The sequence below is a fragment of the Spea bombifrons genome, chromosome 1 (assembly GCF_027358695.1).
Source record: "Spea bombifrons isolate aSpeBom1 chromosome 1, aSpeBom1.2.pri, whole genome shotgun sequence".
NCBI classification, from domain to species: domain Eukaryota; kingdom Metazoa; phylum Chordata; class Amphibia; order Anura; family Pelobatidae; genus Spea; species Spea bombifrons.
In genome coordinates this window covers 137,398,943-137,419,050 of record NC_071087.1, presented here as the reverse complement: position 1 = coordinate 137,419,050, position 20,108 = coordinate 137,398,943, and the positions used below count along the sequence as shown (strand labels likewise).

Below are 20,108 nucleotides of genomic sequence, written 5' to 3'. Positions count from 1 at the left end.
CTCACTAGGGTTACATTCCGATATGGAAGGATAGACAGTCGGCTATAGGGGGCCCTGGGACCCTGGTGCATTAGAAACGCAAAGGCTCTATTGATTGACTTGATTGGGCGTTATGGAATCCCACCATAACGCCATTCATAGAGTTTCAGTTCTTAAGAAGCTGACTGGTCTCCGCTAAGCATCGCTGCGCTACAGGATCCCATAAACATACAGACTTATCAAGACCGTGCATCTTGATTTGAGGAGTACGGACACTCTCGGGCTATGAAAGGGTTAAAACTTATTAACATTGTAATGCTAACATTAAGCCTCAAGATTTACACGGAGGCAGCCACAATATCAGGGAGGGCTTAATATTAGTGACACATATCTGAGGTGAGGTATTTCTAAGACACCCCAATAACGGTAACGCCCCCCCCCCCTTCCAATATAGCACCAGCCTAGACATCTGCGAAGAGCGCCCGGGCACAACTCCCTACTGGGTGCAACTAACAGCGACAAGCCGGGAGTAAGGAAGCGAATCTTGATGGACAGATCTGTCCAGCCAATGGCGTTGGAGCCGGGAGGCGGGAGCAGCCCGGTCTAGCAGTGCGGTGGGAGGAGCTGTGAGGAGGTGTTGTCCGGGGAGCTGTGCAGGGACTGGGAGACGCCCAATAAGCTTAGCCTTCCCCCCGCTCCCCGCACACTGACTGAGCCCGGATAACCGCGGCTGCACCGGGACGTTGCCTGTAACCAGCCCCTCTTCACGCGTTCCGCTCTGTCGGTTTTTTGTACGTTGTGTTATTATTTTATAAAATATACTGTTTTTGTTACTTTTTTTTAATTTTTATATTTTATTACATTGCATTCATGATTTTTTTTCTGAACTGAAAAACTTCACCGTAATCGTTAAGGAAGAAGAGGAAGCGACTTACCCTTCGTGGCTGCCGCATCGTACCCTGCCTGGGCCGCTCGTGTACCGGCGCTGTGCCTCAAAGCCCAGCTTTGCGACCTGAATGGATGGGTATGGGGAAAAAGGCCGCACTCTCCTACCCCGGGGCTGATCGCCGCGGCACCCTCAGTCCCGTGCACCTCATTTTACTGCTGGTCCTTTGGGGGGACACAGGTAAGAACAATTTCTATTCAGGGTCTTGTTCTAGAGGGAATTACATGGGGTGTTTATTGAATGGCTTTAATGGTACCGCAAACCCCATCATGCCTAGCCATAGGTTACATGCCATAGCACTTGAATTGCCTGCACACAGAATGTGAGGGAGAAATTGGATGACCGTGATGGGAGTTGCAGACCATAGCTGCTGCAGCCCCGGAGCATGAAAAAAAAAGTTATTATTATTATTATTAATGTTGTTGGTTTTGTTGCAGTAGTAATTTAGTAACATATTCCCCCAAAGTACTTTCTGTCTGGTTTCCACATGGCCGATATGTAGGACCCCCATATAGGTTTGTCTGAGAGTAGCGGGAGTTGGGCTCTGAATGGGGTATACATGTTGGCTTAATGTGGTAGGAGTTGGAGTAGCTTCCAAAGCCAGTTGTGTAATATGTGTTTGTATGCGTTGCCACCTGAATGTGATTTAACTTTCTATGCATGGGGTCGGAGTATTAGCTGTGGGGTAAAGCAGGAGATAGGACCGGTGATGCTGGTAACATGGTGGTTGCTTGGCGACTGGGGCATCATTGGATCTGCTCGGCGGTCCTCGCGTTCCCTCCGGTCTGACATGACATCCGTTCCATCCGGTCCTGCATCCCAGAACTGCCATTGAGCCTCGGCTGCAGTCACCGGCCTGCCGGCTGTATTCATTAAACAAGGTTATACAGGCAGCGCTGCCCAGCGGGCAGATCACTTATTTGTGCCTAGTTAACCTGCTCTGGGAAATAAATCTCTATTAGGCCCTTTAACCCCTCCAATACATACAGCACTTGGTACATGTGCCCTGGGCTCAGCATATCTAGTGTTCCTGCGCCTGGTGTCTTGGAGATTGTCACCCATAAAGACGACACCGATCGGTGACTTATGATGGAACGTCCTCGTACTTCCTCAATCCTTACAGATAATATATAGTGAGCGTGGATTTGCGTTAGCGTTTTATTTATTTCATTTTGTGAAGGATTTCCATCCCCAAAAATCACCTTCAACCTTTTGACAGCCCCCAGTCTTCCCCTTCATTTGGTCCTGAAGCAATTAAATGGCACACAATATTGGGGGGTCTCATAAGTGCCAGAGATCACAACCCCGCTATATGCATATCATTTAGTGTTGTACTCCATACAGGGCTATTGGCACAGTTGAAAGGAAGCTTTACTTTACCAAGAGAGTAGCAGACAAGTGGAACAGCCTCCCAGAAGACGCGTTACAAACTTATACAGTGGGGGATTTTAAACATGCATGGGACAGGCATAACGCTATCCTGAGACGAAAGGACACCCGGAATATTGGGCAGACAAGACGGGCAGGATGGTTCTTGTGTTTGCAGTCTGGGGCGCCCGCTGGTTGTGTCTCACATCTGGAAATTGGCTGCGCTGGGGTAGTTGAGGCATATGATTATCCCGGTAGGGCTTTGTGTGCGAGGAGGTGTAGAAATCTGTTGCAATCCAAGAGATGAGCTCAGCTGGAGCAGAGTCAGTTAATAGACATGTATGCTCAGGGGCATCGCTGTATTTCCCAAAGGCAGGATTGCATTAAGACGTCAATATGTTACTTATGCAAATAAGTTCTATTTACATATTCTGTTCAGCGCTTTCGCTTGGAACCGTCCAGCAACCCTTTCTATTTTATATCTTAAAAAGAAGATTGGATTGCAAGCTTTTCTGGTTAGTGATTCATTCTGTGGCAGTTAGTTTTTTTCCCATTCCCACGTGTTTGTTTTTACAGTTGTGGTATACGAGTTAAAACACATCTGTAAACATGTCATTCAGATTTCCAGAATACAGGACTTGACGTATTTGTTGCCACTTATTGCGATCTGTCAGCAGGAATGAGCTGTGGGTACCTTACGGCATTTTGGCAGCATCTATATTTCATTTTTTATTTGCTGTGAAGTAATTCTGGCTGGAGCATTACCCACAGGAATGAAAGAGTTAACTATGCACTGTTAGGTATAGTATGTAATGATCCAGATGTCCCCCTCCTCCTCCTTCTTCTTCCTCCTATTCCTTTCCTGGTGTTTGCTGAAAGTCAGGCTGAGATCAGGTTTCCAGCTCCTGCAAGGAGAAAGGAGAGCCTTGTGCTGGTTCTGCTGTTGATGGGAGAAGGAAAGAATTTAACTCCTTAAAGGCATTCTGTGGGGGGGATGGGTTTTTATTATGATTTGAATATCCCTTTTGTGAGCCATATGTTTATACTGTTGGTCTTCAAAGAGTTAAGAGATGGTGCGGTTGTTTAACCCCATAACTGACTCGGCTCAACCTATGTGGCTTGCAAAATATTAACCAGCTGAAATCATGCTGGTGTACACATTTTTCATATTTTCAGTGCTAGGGAATTGTGCAAAAAAATGTGTGGTTTTAATGTTGGGTGACCTGCTGCACGCCAGTCTCCGAGCCTTGCAAATCCTATAATGCGCAGCCATGGGGAGTTGATGGTGATGTAGGGGGCCGCTGCTAAGAAGTTAGAACGCAATATCTTCCTTTTTAGTTTCTGTAAAAGAAATTGTGATAGTGTTATTGGTGAGCAATAGTGGGTTTGGAATTTATAGACGGAAACATAGAATTTGGTTCAGCTCATCTAGTCTGCCCATAAGCAATTTTATATACTTTCCAGTTTGATTAATGGCCTACCATCTGGCATTAATGGGTTAAGGGTGGGAGGCTCACTAGAGGATAGAACTGCATTCTAGCATTTTTTTGGAATCATGCGGGGTCCACATATGTGATTTGACCTTTGCATAACGTCCTAATATTTGTGGCTTGTGACTAATTTGAACAGTTTGTAGGGGGCTGGATGGCTGAGAGGTGCTTTTGTTCAAGATCATTACCTTGAATAATTCCTGCAGCGATTAGCTGGGGAAAGGTTGGAGCAGGGTAATTTAAATCTGATCGACAAAGCCCGATTATCTGTTAAATGTTTACATCTGGATCTCAATCACCGATTTATTAAAAATAACCACAAAACCTCTGAAGGCTCTTGGAATGTTTATTGGAAATGAATCGGGTCTTATTTTTAACTATTTTTCTTGCAGATTTTTTTTCTTTCTCCGGTCTCTTTGCAAAGATGGAGGAGAATAAAGCGAGCTATTAGACACTGGCTAAAAATAATCAAGGAAAAAAGCTGTTTACCTGTGGTAGAAATATCCACCTGAAAAAGAACCTTCCGTAGTAGAATATGTCAAGAAAACAAGAGAAGAATGAAATGTTTAAATTATCTAATATATATAATTTTTTTTAGTGAATACACTCTATGGTGTTGGTATTTGTAGATCTAAACAAGTATTTAGCTTGTGGTTTTACGTTATGGATTTTTTTGGTATAAAAATAGTACAAAAAAAACAGTGCAAAAACAAGTAATTTATAGAATCTTGAGTTTACGCAATATGGTGTCTGACGTTCTTTTGTTTGCGTGGCTGGTATTCTTTTAATGTTTGAGCGTTTCATTCCTGGGTGTTGTGCTTTTTTTCTTGGTTACTGTACACACAGTTACATTGCAGTAACCAGGTAACCTAAACAACGTTACCAAGTTGGATTGTGTGATGGTTGTTTGTGATTTGTAGATTTGTAAGGTGAAGTTCCTTCCAAATGGTTTTGATATGTAACTATATATTGTTACATATACACAAATCTAATAATCTACTTATTGACCAAACACAAGTATATTGTTTCCACTATTGTCTTCTGTTGTTGAAATATTGTCTGAGAGAGTAGAGGCAAAAGAAAACTGCTCACCCCAATATCCACAGCATATTCATGGGCATATAGCTTAGGTCATCTCTTGGAGAGGCTTGATTTAAAAGGGGCTATTTTACACCGGCACTGATGGGTATGTTGGCATTTGCTGGCAAACTCTACGTAACGAGCTTTCCTGTCCTAAAGACGCCATCGTTCTCCTCGCTCTTGTCCTGCAAGAACTAATCGGGTTCAACTCAAGAAGTGTAACTGAATGAGGAGAAGCTCATTCTAACTCATTCTGAACTATATGGGAGGTGATTAGCTGCAGTTTAATATATATTTATGTAATAAGTGAATCCAAATAGGACAGACTAGTTGGACCAGTATGTTCTTGTCTGCTATAGCTATCTGTCTTTGGAGAAATATTCACCAGAATAGAAGATTCATTGTGTAAAAGCACAGTTTAGTGTCCCTAACTAAAGAATAATGCATATTGAAGTCTAATGTCCCTGACATCCTTACTATAGCACTTTCATATATTCTTTCAAAACAAACATTATAATAAAGCACTTTTCTCGCAGAGACTTTGCAGCCATGCTGTTATTCCTCCATGATTGGCTGCGTAAAACTGAGTCAGTGGCAGGGAGTCCATTGAAATCAATGGTAGCTTAGGTAGCCAATCAGTGGCAGGAAAACTTCTATTGAAATCAATGGGAAGACTTTACACATATTAACAGACCCCTGCACAAAGCGCTGGAGCTGACCGAGTGTGAGTAGATCACACGCATGAAGAAGCGCCCGGCCAAATGCATCTCCTGCTGGGCATGTAGTGGGATGTAAGGGAAATAGGTAAATGCATTTGGGGTCATTCTGCTTTTGACAAACGGAGTACGGACCACATGACAATTTAAAAAAGACCACCCACCTAGAGTGTCTGGTTAAAGTAATCTGTGCGTACTTTCATATCCATAACAAAAGGACTTGCCTGAGCTAGAAGCTGCAGCCATGCAACAGCCCATTTCTTCAGCGATCCATGCAAAAGGAACTCATGAACATTTACAGGCACTCATTGCAGTGCATATGATAAATGTCCCTTTAATTAAGTCCCCATGATTGGGATTGAAGGTGCACCTCTATTCATCCATAGAATCCCCTGAACTCGAATATCTAACTCCTGTTCTATTTTGAAGGCAGGATTCAGTAACATCAATCCCTTCTGTGATATCAGATAACAGGAAGGAAGAAGAAAATGTCACTTGTGTCATATGGATATGCCTAGAATCTTTTACAAAATCAATAATGTTTAATAAATATAAATTTAAGAACCGAAAAAGGTTATTCTTTCAAGGTTTAGAAATTTACACACACACTTTCAAACTAGATCTAATTTTTTTTAATTTTTTAGATTTTTTTTTTCTTTTTTTAGAATTTGCAAAAATAATTCTGCAATAATAATGTCCTATTTGTTAAGCTTGCGTCAACACAGCTTTATATAATGTAATGAGGTACAACCCCATTCCTCATGCTGATGAGTCCCATAAAGGACGAAACAGCTGCCCATGAGTGGTGATCTGGCGATTGTACCTCTTTGCTGGGCTTTGTTTAAAGGCTGTCTAGTACAGTGGACATTTACTATAAAGGGATCCATGGATAAAGTGGATATAGAGTGGGAGAAAATGGTGATTGTTAGCCTTGTTTGCATAAGCCTACCCAGAATCCCTTGCAGCGGTGATGGTAGCACTACAAGAATTCTGTGGGAAAAGCAAGTATTCTGATTCGCATGGTGGATGTAGATGTAAGTGTTTATTAATGCTTACTATTTAATTCTTACTGGAGGGATTTTCCATTACCCCCCCCCCATCGTAACCATTAATATATATAAATACTATATTACTTTAGATATGTGAACTAGGTTTCTCGTAATGTATCCTAGTGTTGCTTTAAAAGCTTGGAACTGCTGCTTAGACAGAGAAGATGATAAAATCCCAATAATGATTACAAAAAGAAAAAAATAATACAATTATTGGTCAGCTCGCATCCATCTAAAAGCTCTTTGTGTTAGGTAATGTGCGGTGTTTATTTCACATTCATTCGCCTTGTCACTCAGAAAAGATTAAAACACCGGATTAATCTCTTCTCAGGTGGCTGGGGTAGCTGCAGGAATGTGAATTTAAAACCTTGTAGTGTTTTTGTTGCCCAGTTTGCTTTTTTTTTCTTCTTCTTCAGCCCAAAGGCATTAACATTCTACTCGAAGTAATGAACGAGTCATTCTTTTCTAACCAAGTCTGTCTGCACGGCAAAGAAGGGTTAAAATGAATGCTCTGCAGATATAGCCTGTATCGGTGTGCAGAAGATATTGGCCATTGGGTATCCTTAGTTGAAACCACCCTTCCAAGGACTAGCCGAGGATTTGTATCTCTGCTAGAGTTAGAGGTATTTGCTTGCGGTGTAGATGCAGTGGCCTGAGTGGCACTGCAGCTGTATAGCTAACATCTGGCTATGGAACTGTAATACGAATGTATAGAAAGCAAGATTAGTCTATTTTTTAAGTAATTGAAGGAAATATTTTCCCATACATTGTAGCCAGTGTTTATTAAATAGCTGTAATCTCCACTTGTTGGGAAACAGATCAGTGTACTGGTCTGTGCGTTCTGGAGCTGTAATCATATCCAACTGCCAGGCGAAGGATTTTTATTTCAACTAAACAGATCCTGCATTTCCTGAATGAAGATCAAATGGGTCTGCTTACTCACACATCGCATGGCCTTTCTTGGCTTCCTCCCCGAAATTGTTTTCGTTCTGCATTGCTTTGGCATTCAGACAGACATATTTTTCCTTCAGGTATCCTTACCAGCCGAAGTATGCAATGCCATTATACATTTATAAGTATTGGATATTTGTGGATGTATGATGTACAGGATGTTCAGATAGCGATGAGTCATCTGGATCATATATCTCTACGGAGGAAAGCTCTTTGGTGTAGATTGTTGAGCGAAGTAAGTTTATATGGTACGCAGGGGTAGGCAAAGTGTCCGTACAAGGACGCCGGTGTATGTGGCAGGGGTTGTGAAGGTCCACAGAGCCCAGTCAATGTCCACCATGAGCAATGTAGGTGCCTACTGGTGATATGTGCAGTGGTAAAGTAAAAACAACCTCTTTAAAACCTCTTGGATTACAATACCCGCAATGCCTCAGGTTTCCATTGTAGCTAATCATGTGCCATGTATCATATGCAATCCTCTAGTCGGGAAATTCTTGTATGAATCGTCACTTAGATGGAGACCTTGTATGAGTCGAATGTTCCGATGGAGGATTCCCCAGCTTTGCCATTGCGCGATCACATAAATCATTCTTTCATAAGCTAGCAAACAGGGGGTTAGAACTTTAAAAGAACTGTTCTTCTAGAAACCTTTATGTTGGATGGATGCTGACGGGTATCCCCTCTGGACTGTTCATTTAGAGAGTAACGTTGGGAACATGCACCCTTGATGACTGTGCAGGCACACGAGCAGTAGAGCTGGCATTGCCTCCTTCCGGGAGGTGGACAGCAGGCTCCGGTAAGCCAAGCAAATGCCGTTCTCAATAGAAGCTGAAACGGGCGACTCAGTGAGGCAGTTTGCCTCTCTGATGCCTGGAGAAAAAAAGTTTGGTCCTTTTAAACACAAGCAAGTGTACAGTTGAAATTAGTGTCTTGCAAACCTATACAAAGAATGTTTATGGAACCATGAGCAGGGCTTGTAAATGAAGGCATTGTATGACTTCCATAGTGTTAGGGAAATCCAGGCAGCCAGAACTTAGACGTAAACAGTTTCTAGTGTATTTTGCTCATTAAGATGATTTATATCGGCCCATCCGTTCCTGAACTTTAAAGATCTGCCTACTGCAGAACAAATAAGACGTTACACGGTGATTATTCTTATCCACTGTGTCTATTGTTTAGGAATGCATTGAAATGAGAGGGCGCCAAAGATCCCATGCCTGTGAAATATAAATCATGCACTTCTACCAATCTGTCGCCTTTTACCATTTCCCTGCTGCTAGTAACGTTTATATTAAGAGCCCACATTCGTAGTGCGGCGCGGCCACTCAGTCCATACCTTACCCCGACCATTTAAGCTAAGTCTTTTATTAAGGTTTTGAAATACTAAGTGACAGAGATGAAAGAAGCACCTAGGGCCATATGCATTGAGGTGAGAGAAAACTCCGCTCTCCTGTTTTGCTTTCAATCATTTGCACCAAGTTCTCCTCAACTTAAGAGGCACTAGAGAATTCTATTAGCTGTGGATCTGTAATTGAGTTACGCTGAGATGTGATATTTTATCACACTATACTTCCATGTGTGGAAAGACCCTGGGAGATTCTTCTGCCGTGTCTAGGGCAACTGTTTAAACATGAAGGTAAAAAAATGAATTAAAGAATGACTTGCCTTTCAGTAGAAGCTGTAGCTCTCTCCTTTGATTGACTGCTTCAAAACAACCAGTCAATGGCAGGAAAGCTCTCGCATTGAAATCAATGGATACTCTTAAATGCCTGTGGCTGGGGGGGGGGTCATTAGACCCCACAGCAAAAGTATACCAAAAAATGTTTTAGGAGATGTGTTCGGCTGAACACGCCTCCTGCATGGCAAATAGTCTCTATGCCAAGGGGGGCACTATTTAATTCTGCCATCATATTTATTAAAGATGAGTAGAGTCCCTTTAACTATTATTGTCCGTCAGTCAATAGGTAGTCACTGGGGTCGGCCCTTCATAAAACATAGCGTAAATATTTCAACTTGTGTGTGAATTCATGGTGTTGTGAACGCCAATGTATTTTCAGTTATCTTCTTTCAACAAACCATAGAAATATTATATTTTGCACACGGCTTACAGGGACCAATTCGTTTTTTTTCTTTTTGTCTTTAACCCCTTAAGGACCGGGCTCATTTTTCGTTTTCTACCCTGTGGGACCGAGGCTGTTTTGACACTTTTGTGGTGCTTGTGTTCAGGTGTAATTTTCTCCTCACCCATTTAGTGTACCCACATAAGTTATATATTGTTTTTTTCAGGACAAGATGGGCTTTCTTCAGATACCATTATTTTGATCGTATCATCTTATTTACTATAAAAAAAATAAAAAAAACATGGTGAAAAATTGAAAAAAAAGACATTTTATGACTTTTATTTGAAAAATCTTTTACTCACCTAAAAAAGCAAGTAAAAAAACTAGCTAAATAGATTCTACTACTTGTCCTGAGTTTAGAGATACCCAATGTTTTTATGTTTTTTTGCTGTTTTTTGTACGTTATAGGGCAATAAGTACAAGCAGCGTTTTATGATTTCCAAATCTTTTTTAACAAATCTGGTCATTCTGCCTACATCTCCTCTTTGGAACATCTTTGAAGCCGGTTACCTCAATTTAACCCCCTCAAACCATATATTTTTGAAAACTAGACACCCCAGGGTATTCCAAATGCTGTTATTTTAACCCTTTCCATGCACCAATTATACAACTACACTTTGTCAAACTTTGTAATAGTAATTTTTTTTATTTTTTTTTCCACACAAATTGTACTTTAGTTATAGATATACAGGTTCTGGTATATGTCACTATCAAACAACACCCCAATGTGTGTTCAGGAACATCTCCTGAGTACAGCGATACCCCACATGCATGGGTTTGTCAGATTGTTTGGCTGGTAAAAGGCTACTTTTGGGGCATGCGTAATTCAGGTGGTCATTTGGTCATTCTGCCTCCATCTCCTCTTTGGAATATCTTTGAAGCCGGTTAACTCAATTTAACCCATTCAAACCATATATTTTGGAAAACTAGACACCCCAGGGTATTCCGAATGCTGTTATTTTAACCCTTTCCATGCACCAATTATAGAACTACACTTTGTCAAACTTTGTAATAGTAATTTTTTTCACACAAATTGTACTTTAGTTATAGATATACAGGTTCTGGTATATGTCACTGTCAAACAACCCCCCAATATGTGTGCAGGAACATCTCCTGAGTGCAGTGATACCCGACATGCATGGGTTTGTCGGGTTGTTTCAGATTTAAAATGCCACATTTGGGAAGTGCGCTTTTTTTCTCCATTTTGGTCAGTCTGTACCTATGCCCTATCTGTGAGCTAGGCCACTCCAATTTACCCCATCAGCCATTTTTTTATATATTAGACACCCCTTGGGTATTTGAAGTGCTTTTATTTTAACTCTTTGAGATTTTTGAGAAATTTTAGCACTTGCTCAAAATAATAAACTTTATTTTTTTATTTTTTTTATTTTTTTAATACTTTTTTTATATTTTTTTTACACATTTTGCTGGTACTGGATGGTTCATCTAGTGACATCACTGCATAATTATTTTTAAATGTTAGCACATTTTTTTTGTTTTTTTTTTTCCATTTTTTTTTTTTATTATTTTTTTTTTTTGAATATTTTACTAATCACATAGTGATTAGAAAGCTGGGCTCCATTGACTTGCATGGTTGAATGCAGTACCTGTATTCAACCAGCAAGTGGAGCCAGTTCTCTAGAGGGTCTGGAGACCATCTAGCAAAGTTTTTCTTGTTTGTTTTTTTTACAGAGCGGCGGCCATCTTACTTGATGGCGAAGATCACCGGTAGCTGCGGCTGTGACCGCTCTCCGGAGCGGTCACAGCCCACCTAAAGGTAAGTGTTTGGTGTCGCTGGATGCCTCCTGATCGAGGCATTCCAGCGACACCATTTAAGTTTAGGAGGCGATCGTTGATCGCCTCCTAAACGCTTTTAAAACGGGCGTCCGCCGCCATACAATGTATGGCGGCTGTTGACGCCCCGGGGAGGGGCCAGACATGGCCCCCGATGCCGATCTCGGCCTTGCTGAATGCCTCGACATCGAGGCATTGCAGCAAGGCCGTTTAAGCGAAGAAAGTGATCCTTGATCACTTTCTAAGCTTATTTAACTTTTTGACGGTTCAGGACCGTCAAAGGTCATTTAGTGACCTTCTTGTCATGACGGTCCTGAACCGGCAAAGGTCGCGAAGGGGTTAAGGGCTTACATGGCCTAACATTCAGGTGACATGAAAATTGACGGCAGATAAGAACTATCTAGTTTGTCTGTTTTTTTTTTTTCCTGCTGTAAAAGGTTTCTTGCGTCGTAATTGAGTAGACATATTCTGTGAACAGAAAACATTATTTAATCGGTTAGCGGCTTGTTATTTGGCTACTTTGTTTGCTTTTTCTGACCTTTGCGCAACTGACGGTCTGACAGCCCATATAATTGTAGAAAGCATTGTTTGATCTTTCAGGACGTCTCGTCTTACTCTCGGTGAAGGAAGCTTGGGTTTGAGGATGCGATTTGCTTTTTGTAAGATAGATTGCCTGTGTGTGATGCAGCTAGAATTTTATTTTTGCACAGCCTGAAATCTGAGCTGTTTTTTTTTCTCCTTGGAATATTAACTTACCACCTGTGTTTTCTTGGCAGTATTTCCAAAGCTGTAAAATAGCATCGGGGTGGTCAAACGTAAGGGCTGCAAAACCTATATGTACCAGCAGTTTTTCTGGTGATTAGTCGGAGCCTTGTTGTGTCTGCTCTCGTGCACAGTCGTGTCCTAAGAAAATCATGAGGATGCTTGCGTTGTGTCTGCTTCTAATCAGAATTAAGTTTCAAAGTATTGACTTATTGGCAGGTTGCGTCTGGACCTTCTACGTGAATAACGCACGTGCACGCGCGTTTGGAAATCTAGTTTTCGTAATTGTTATTTTGGACTTTTTATTTATTTATTTTAATATAAGGCTCTCTCCTTCTTTTTTTTCTTCCCGATATCAGATACTCCAAGAAATCAGTTTGGCTATCCACATCTGTTTTATACATGTTCTAGATTGTAATCCTGTTCTGAGCAGGGCCCCTTCTCCAATTCTGAATTATGTGATGCATTACTACTTATTTTCCTGTTTACCCATTGTGCTAAACTGCAGGATGGGATGTCAATTAATAATATGTTTATGGTGGGACCAAAGTGGCAAAAAACATCCACCGCAAACAAAATAAAGTTCAGTTATGCCAATATGTCTCGAAGTCAAGCACACAATCACAAGGTGGAGGGCTTTTGCAACTTTCAACCCACCGGAGGGAGTGTAATAAGTGGTTTTGCCAGGTTCAAGTTGTTTATTACCTATTTTTTTTTCCTTTAACAGGATACAGCCAGCAGCAGACGCAGTGCCGCATCCAAAAGTGCACAACAGACTTTGTTTCGCTAACGTCGCACTTAAATTCGGGAAGCGATGGCTTTGACTCTGAGTTCTGCAAGGCCTTGCGGGCGTATGCCGCCTGCACACACAGGACTTCCAAAGCATGCCGTGGAAACCTGGTCTACCATTCTGCCGTGCTAGGCATCAGTGACCTTATGAGTCAGAGGAACTGCTCCAAGGATGGTCCCACATCTTCTACCAACCCAGAGTTGTCTAATGACTCTTGTAACTACCACAGCAGGGCCACTGCGAGAGAGCTGCGAGAAGAACACTTTCAGCCCAATTATCTTTTTTGTGGTTTGTTTGGAGACCCTCATCTAAGAACTTTTAAAGATCATTTTCAGACCTGCAAAGTAGAAGGTGCTTGGCCACTGATAGACAACAATTATTTGTCGGTACAAGTGACAAATGTCCCAGTGGTTCCTGGATCCAGCGCTACTGCTACTAACAAGGTAACATGTCTTGACATGCATTCAATTAGTGAAAGGAAAGAACACTAAGTCAACCATAAGCGAGAGTTCCAACCTTTCATTTGAACACAAGACGCGTAGACGTATATTTACTTTACGACATAATGACACGTTATGAAGTTAGATTGGAGCGTGTTCATATTTGTTGACATTTTATTGCAAGTGGCCTCCTTTTTAATGCCCTAGGGAAAAATTGATGCTGATTAATATATTTTTGTTCAGCAGAGAGAGTATAATAATGTGTTACTTAGTGTTTATTGACCTCACATCTTCATATTGAGAAATATGTGCATCTGTCAGCCATATTACAATGCACCTATTTCTTTTGCGGTAAGCAAGGGAACTAGACTTTATACGTTAAAGTGTAGTTAGAGAATATGTTAGAATTTGGAGCTCAATTAAAAAACTGAGTATAAATCACATAGATGTCAAGAATAACAGCTCCTCCCTCTGTTGACTTTTGTTTCCATGCAGAACAATGGCATGTTAGTGAATATGTAGACTATTTAGAATGTTAGAGCTTTATCTAAATGCAATCTTATGGAATGATATTAGTTGCAAAGACTGCTAGAATTGAAATATGTGGAAATTCTTGTAAAGGAGCAAATTCTTATGGGGTGGGTCAAAAATCGCGCTGGTGACCACAGGCCACACTCTGACCTGCAGTCTTAAAAATGTGTGTAGGTCGAGGCAGTATTTTGTATTGTGGGTGGTCACAGTGGAAGCTTGTGTATCTGTGCCATGGTCCTAGGAACTGACAAACTACCAGCAAATAGCTGACCCAGGGATTTCTTGATGTGCAATACGGGGGTGCATTTGTTGGTTTGCAGGTTGGTTAACCTATTAGTTTTCTTGAAAGAAGGCAGATCGCCGACAAATTGCCATTTGTTGGTGCCATGCTTTATATGTCAGATTATTTGTTGGCACACAGTGTAAATTTATATATCATTGTTGTTCAGTTGCATCGGAATTAAAGATAGGACTCTTATTTACAAAAGGATGAGTGTGCAACTGTGTAGAAAATTTCAACTCTGTGATATAGCTATTAACTATTGAAGGGCCGACCTAGCTTTCCACAATGCATAGGTTAAGTGGGATATTTAAAACTCTCCTTATTGATTTGGCTTTTAGCTATGCATTACATGGGGCCAATTGAGCGCTTCTTGAAGGATAAGCTCTCTTATATGAATCAGATTGACATTCTGCTCCACTTGATAGGTGATGTTCGGAGAGACATGGGCTGAGATTGAAGGTGTTGAAATTCTGCATCTTTGTGCATTATTCCATTTTAAGAGTTCTTATAGAGCTTGGCAGCCGCAACGACCAGCCAGTTCATGACTGCCCCCCTGTGAGAGCAAAGCGGAGGGGGGAGGGCAGGAGCACAGAACAGCGAATTCAATGAATGGCCCACTCTGTTAGTGTATGTGTGAATGCAGGTATATGTTTGTGTATGGTGACTGGGGCTGTGAAGCTGCGATTCAATGTATACATGGGGGAGGTGGATGTAACAAGACATCAGTGTCTGCGTGAGGTTATAGGCTATGAGTGGGGCAATAAAAAATACTAGGTGCCTGTAAAAATATGCTCAGACTCGGGGCCGTTTTTGTTATATGTACATCGTTGATATGCAATGAAGAAAAAAGTTTCGCCCCCATTGTCTTAAAATATATGTATATATATATATATATATATATATATATATATATATCTATATATCTATATATATATATCTATATATCATTTTGTCACCTATTAAACTTAATTAGAAAAAGATTTAACATTGGGCTAATACAGCGTTGTCCATTTTTCCTCCCATATTCACAGTATAAAAGCACCTTTGAGTCCGCTACATTGTCACTTGGAGTGTACGCAAGGGGAGCTGGCTATAGAGCTGGTCCTTGGCCATCCACATACTTGTGTAGTCACTAGTCCTTGGTCATTCACTTATACATATAGTCTACTGTATCCAGGACATGCCTTTAAGATCAGCTGCTGATAAATCCCAGGCATGTGGCTGCACAGTTTTTTTTTTCTGTTTTGTTTTTTGTTATTCTATACAAAACCCTCCATGGGCATGGAAATTCCAACCTTATGTTCAGTTCTTTTGTCGTATTGTCTTTATGTGCACCCCATTCAGGCTTCTCAACCTCAGAAGGGTAGAAGTCAGACTTCAACTTACCTCGCCATTTTAAAATTGCAAAGAAAAAGAAAGAAAAAAAGCCAGAATGGTTGAAATGTTTTATCACCTAGTATACGATGCACTTGTGGTGGTATTTTCTTTTTTCGCACATTGTTGATCATTAGTCTAAAAGCTGTTTTTTTTGGGGGGGGGTTATAATTCTTTTTATGACTTTACTACAAAATGTGCTTAAATGGGTGACCAAATCTATCTTTGGATACATCATTGTTTTAAGATGGCAACTGTATCAGTTTCAGCCCCTAGGCATCTATACCAATACAAGTGTCAGAGGTTCATCAGTATATTGCTCCTGCCTCATAGTATCCAGAGTGTCTGGTGGTGAAATCATTGCACGTATTATGGTAGTGGGACCCCCTATCCTAATCATCTGTCATGTAACATGTGTGGTACATTGCAGATGTCTTCAGCATTGAATGAGCTATTCTCCATGCCAGCTAATAACATGTTTTATTAAGGGCTCTCTTTGTGCGGGATGAATGCACCATTCATACATAGTGGGCACCCGGCCCTAGCAAGGTGTGCGTCGTGTGTAAACTGTGGGGCATCTGTCTGCCTTGGCTCGCTTGTGCATTGTGTTTAGCAAACACAGACATTGTTACAATATGGTCTTTATTACAGGCTTCGGTTTATGGGCATCCCTGATGTAGCTAAAGCATGCTTTACGCATATGCTAAATGATGCCTTCTTTTCTTAATATTATTAATATATAAATAAAATCCAGGCGTATTATAATCCTTACCATATGGATGTTTAAAGTATACCATGTCCCTATGAAGTCATCTTATTACTTAAACTATATTATTATTTATATTTTGTTGGTTCATGGATAGCTTAGATTTACATTTTTCCTTTCTTTCCTTACATTTTTCGCTAGTAATTGGCCGGGGTTACACAAAATATTGTTTTTGAAGTACCCCATATATGTCGGTTCTCGGTTGCTGGATCTTACAGGGTTCTAGATTTCTGGATTAAGCTTGTAGCTCGGCAATGGGAGTTGTAGTTCAGCATAAGCATGGGAGCTCTGGGTTGTCTAACCGTGTTTTAAAATCAATATGCTGTAAGGAATAAACTAAGGGCACTCCCATTGCTGGAAGACAAGCCATTCAAACATTAATGAAGCTGAAGCAGCAGTTGTTTTGTGCAGCCGCTCTCGGTGTATTCATTTGTGTCTCGTGTGTGATTGTTGCTTATGGAAAGTATGGGCTATGAACGCGCCGCTCCATTATTAAATTAACATTTCCATTGAGAGCGCAAATTCTGCGTGTGTTTGTTTTTATTGATCACAATAAATCTACTCATATTTTATTTATTTTTTTTGCAAGATCTGTATTCCAGGTCACTGTGGAGGTGAAATTTATGTATGAAAAGGGAGTATGGTGCACAGCTTAAAAGCATCCAGTGGAAAGATACAGCCACCAAGAATATGCCATTCAAGTGTTCCCTTTATATATAACCCCTATGAATAGGTTAATTATATATATATATATATATATATATATATATATTATAATTATTATGACTTGCGTTCTCTGAATTACTGACTGCCTAATAAATGTAGAGAACAGCAGAGTCAGAATCATTTTGATTTACCAAATGGTAGACACAGGGCTGGCGCAAGGATTTTTGCCACCCTAGGCAAAACATAATTTTGCCGCCCCCTGACTCCACCCCCACAAGCACCTCTCATTTTGCCACACCCACTTATACTTTTAATTACTGAATGACCGCGGCTGCAGCCTGCGCGGCTGCCTGCCTTCCATCAAGTGACCGCGGCGGTTCGCGGCTACCGGCGCCCCCTCCACTTTGCCTATAGGTGGCGCCGGCCCTGGGTAGACATATGAACTTAATTCCACAGTGTAGTTCATTAAAACCTAAACCTGAATGTGCAAGCCACGTCTGTTTTTGCACCTGAGGGCTGCACTTTCCATCATCATTGTTCTGACTGAGGGTGGTGGGATTTATAGTCAAACAAAGGCTAAGGATATGACAAATGCCGCATATTAGTAGGGATCAGGCTATTTCCTATATTTTTCGCTTGTAGAAGAGTGTTCTCTCTCTCCCCAGCCCAGAGCCTCAAATAGACTTTAATGGAAGTGTCCCATGTACACTTAAACACGCCAAACTTCTGCTGTACATAGTTGGTACTCTTTGCCTTTATCGAAGTCTTGCTGCATCACCCGGGAAGACTCATGTCTTTATGTATCTCCTGAGTAGCTTTTGGCAACAGTCATCAAATCAAAAATTATTATTTAGGTAGCATTTTAAATTAGAATTTAAAAAAATCGATGTTTACCACCATATCTATTGAATACAAATTCAGTATGTTTTGAACCGAATTTCTGCTATGAAACAATTTCTCTGTTCTTGAGAAAAGAGTTTTGTATCTTTTTAGTTTTTTTTTTATGTTCTATTAAAAAAAAAATGCGTTACGTAAACAAGGAATGTTGAAATAGGAACAGATGTGTTCCTTAATATGTCTAATTATAGAAAATAGTCTTTTCCAACCCCCTTGGGATGCTGCAGATCTACAGCTGTTTTTTTTACCCCCAAATTTAATGTTTGAGGAATTACAGAAAGAAGACATCCTTTGAAACTTGTACTTCTCTTATCCGATACAGTAATAACAACCAGATGGCAAAGACATTTCCTAATTTGTTAAAGGACTGTGCAATCGATGACTTATATTCTATTTAGATTTAAGCACAGCCTTATTGTAGGGTCTGGGATAGTTGTCAAGTTGAGTCCCATTCCTTCTGCTTCAGTTATACGGTGCTGCCCGAGGACACCTCGACATCCATGCATTTGGGAACTACTCTGCTAAGTGCATTGATCAAGTATTTACATCCTCTAGTCGAGAGAAAATGGGGTCCACAAAAAGGAATTTATATTGAGCACATCGTATTGTTTTCTATGTGTCCATTAATAACCCCCCCTTAGGCATTTATTTTCAATGTGCAAAGCTTTGTATGGCCGCAGGTTGAATGCTTCCAAACCAATAGTCTGCTGTTAAATTACTGATCAGCTAAGAATGTGCTGTTCGCTGCTAGGTGTCGGAAGATCATTCACAAACCTAAACGATCAAGCGATTCTATCATTGTGTGAGCGAGACTTTCATGAAAGATCAGTAGAAGTAGGAGGCTTTCCTTTTAAAGAAGAGTCTACATATAGAACACATGCCAGCAGGGCACACTATATCTTTATATACATATATTATATTTATGATATATATATAGGTATATATAATTTTATTTATTTTTTTCCTTGTGAAATATATCTGTTTCTCCACTGCAATGGCTGAACACGTATATATGTGTAAAAGTCTAAATAATACTTGCTATCGAGCTGCGCGAAGTGTTTCTCGCATTCCGTGTGTTGTGAATTGCAGTAGGGTTAAGGATTTCTTCTCAATGCATTAATGTTCCTTATGATGTTTTAAACCTGGGAGCTTCTGCTGAAGGCAAAGTGGGCCGTCTGTAATGCAGAATTTAAGTCTGTGACATGAAATACTGTAACTGTAGTCGCTTTTTAGTGACTAAAGCAGTAAGAGAAACCCCCCCCAAAATATGATTTTTAGAGCATAGTTGTTGGGATTCTGAGCTGCATAAATGGAATTTAGTATTAAAGACATTTAACTAATAAATCGTTGTATTTAAGCTGTAAGCACTTAAATATCTTTTCACAGAAACAATTGTGCACAGTACACGAAACACATTTTACTTGGTGAAATAAAAATCAAATTAAAAGCCATATAAAGCTATACATTTGTTTATTTACAATGGATAGTGTTTGCTGAAAACTGTATATATTCAGCCCAAAAAAACACAGTGAAGATTTATGTTTATTAGTAATGGCTGTCAAGCAGACAAATTGCTCAGTTTTGCAAGAAAAGCTAATTCCCCAGTTTAGCGTTAATGTTTACGATTGTGGGTTGTCTGAGGTGCCTATTAAGCCGTAAGACCTGTCATTTGTACTTTGTCTGAGCTGCCCCTTCCAGGTATCCTCGGTTTCACAGGTGTTGCTAAAAACCTGTTTGAAATGCTGCCATTCCAGTTCTGTTTTGTTGGTATGCAAACAGTTTTGTAAATGTACGTCACGGCTTCTGGCTGCTTTCACACTTTTTTTTTTCTTCTTCAATAAACTTTTTGTTTAGAACACCTGCAGCCAACAAAGTGTGACAAGACGAAACAATGCTCCTGTTTTAGAAATGAGATCGGTGCTTTAGCATTGCTTCATCTCTTAAAGTTTAGAATGTGAATTATGTTATTACTGTCGATCTTGTTGGGACCATGGTGTGTGTCCCATTGAAGTCTTTGGCATTGTCTGTGCCTACGTGATGGCTGAGTTGGCGTAGTGTTAAGGAAGGACGTATCACTGCAATGAAACATCCATATGAACTAGCACT

At 40.5% G+C, this 20,108-nt stretch overlaps 1 protein-coding gene across 2 annotated transcripts in view; it reads left to right on the top strand.

Annotated features, from left to right (window-relative positions):
* Nucleotides 1-20,108, top strand: part of RGMB (repulsive guidance molecule BMP co-receptor b) — a 29,125-nt gene that overhangs the window by 7,489 nt on the left and 1,528 nt on the right. The window contains exons 1-3 of one of the 2 annotated variants that reach the window (XM_053474644.1): nt 702-770; nt 894-1,105; nt 12,983-13,488. In XM_053474644.1, the coding sequence (XP_053330619.1) occupies nt 1,000-1,105; nt 12,983-13,488 (612 nt within the window). In that variant the 5' untranslated portion in view covers nt 702-770; nt 894-999. Of the gene's footprint in view, nt 1-701; nt 771-893; nt 1,106-12,982; nt 13,489-20,108 lie in introns of those variants that run through there. The other variant, XM_053474636.1, reaches the window with a different exon arrangement.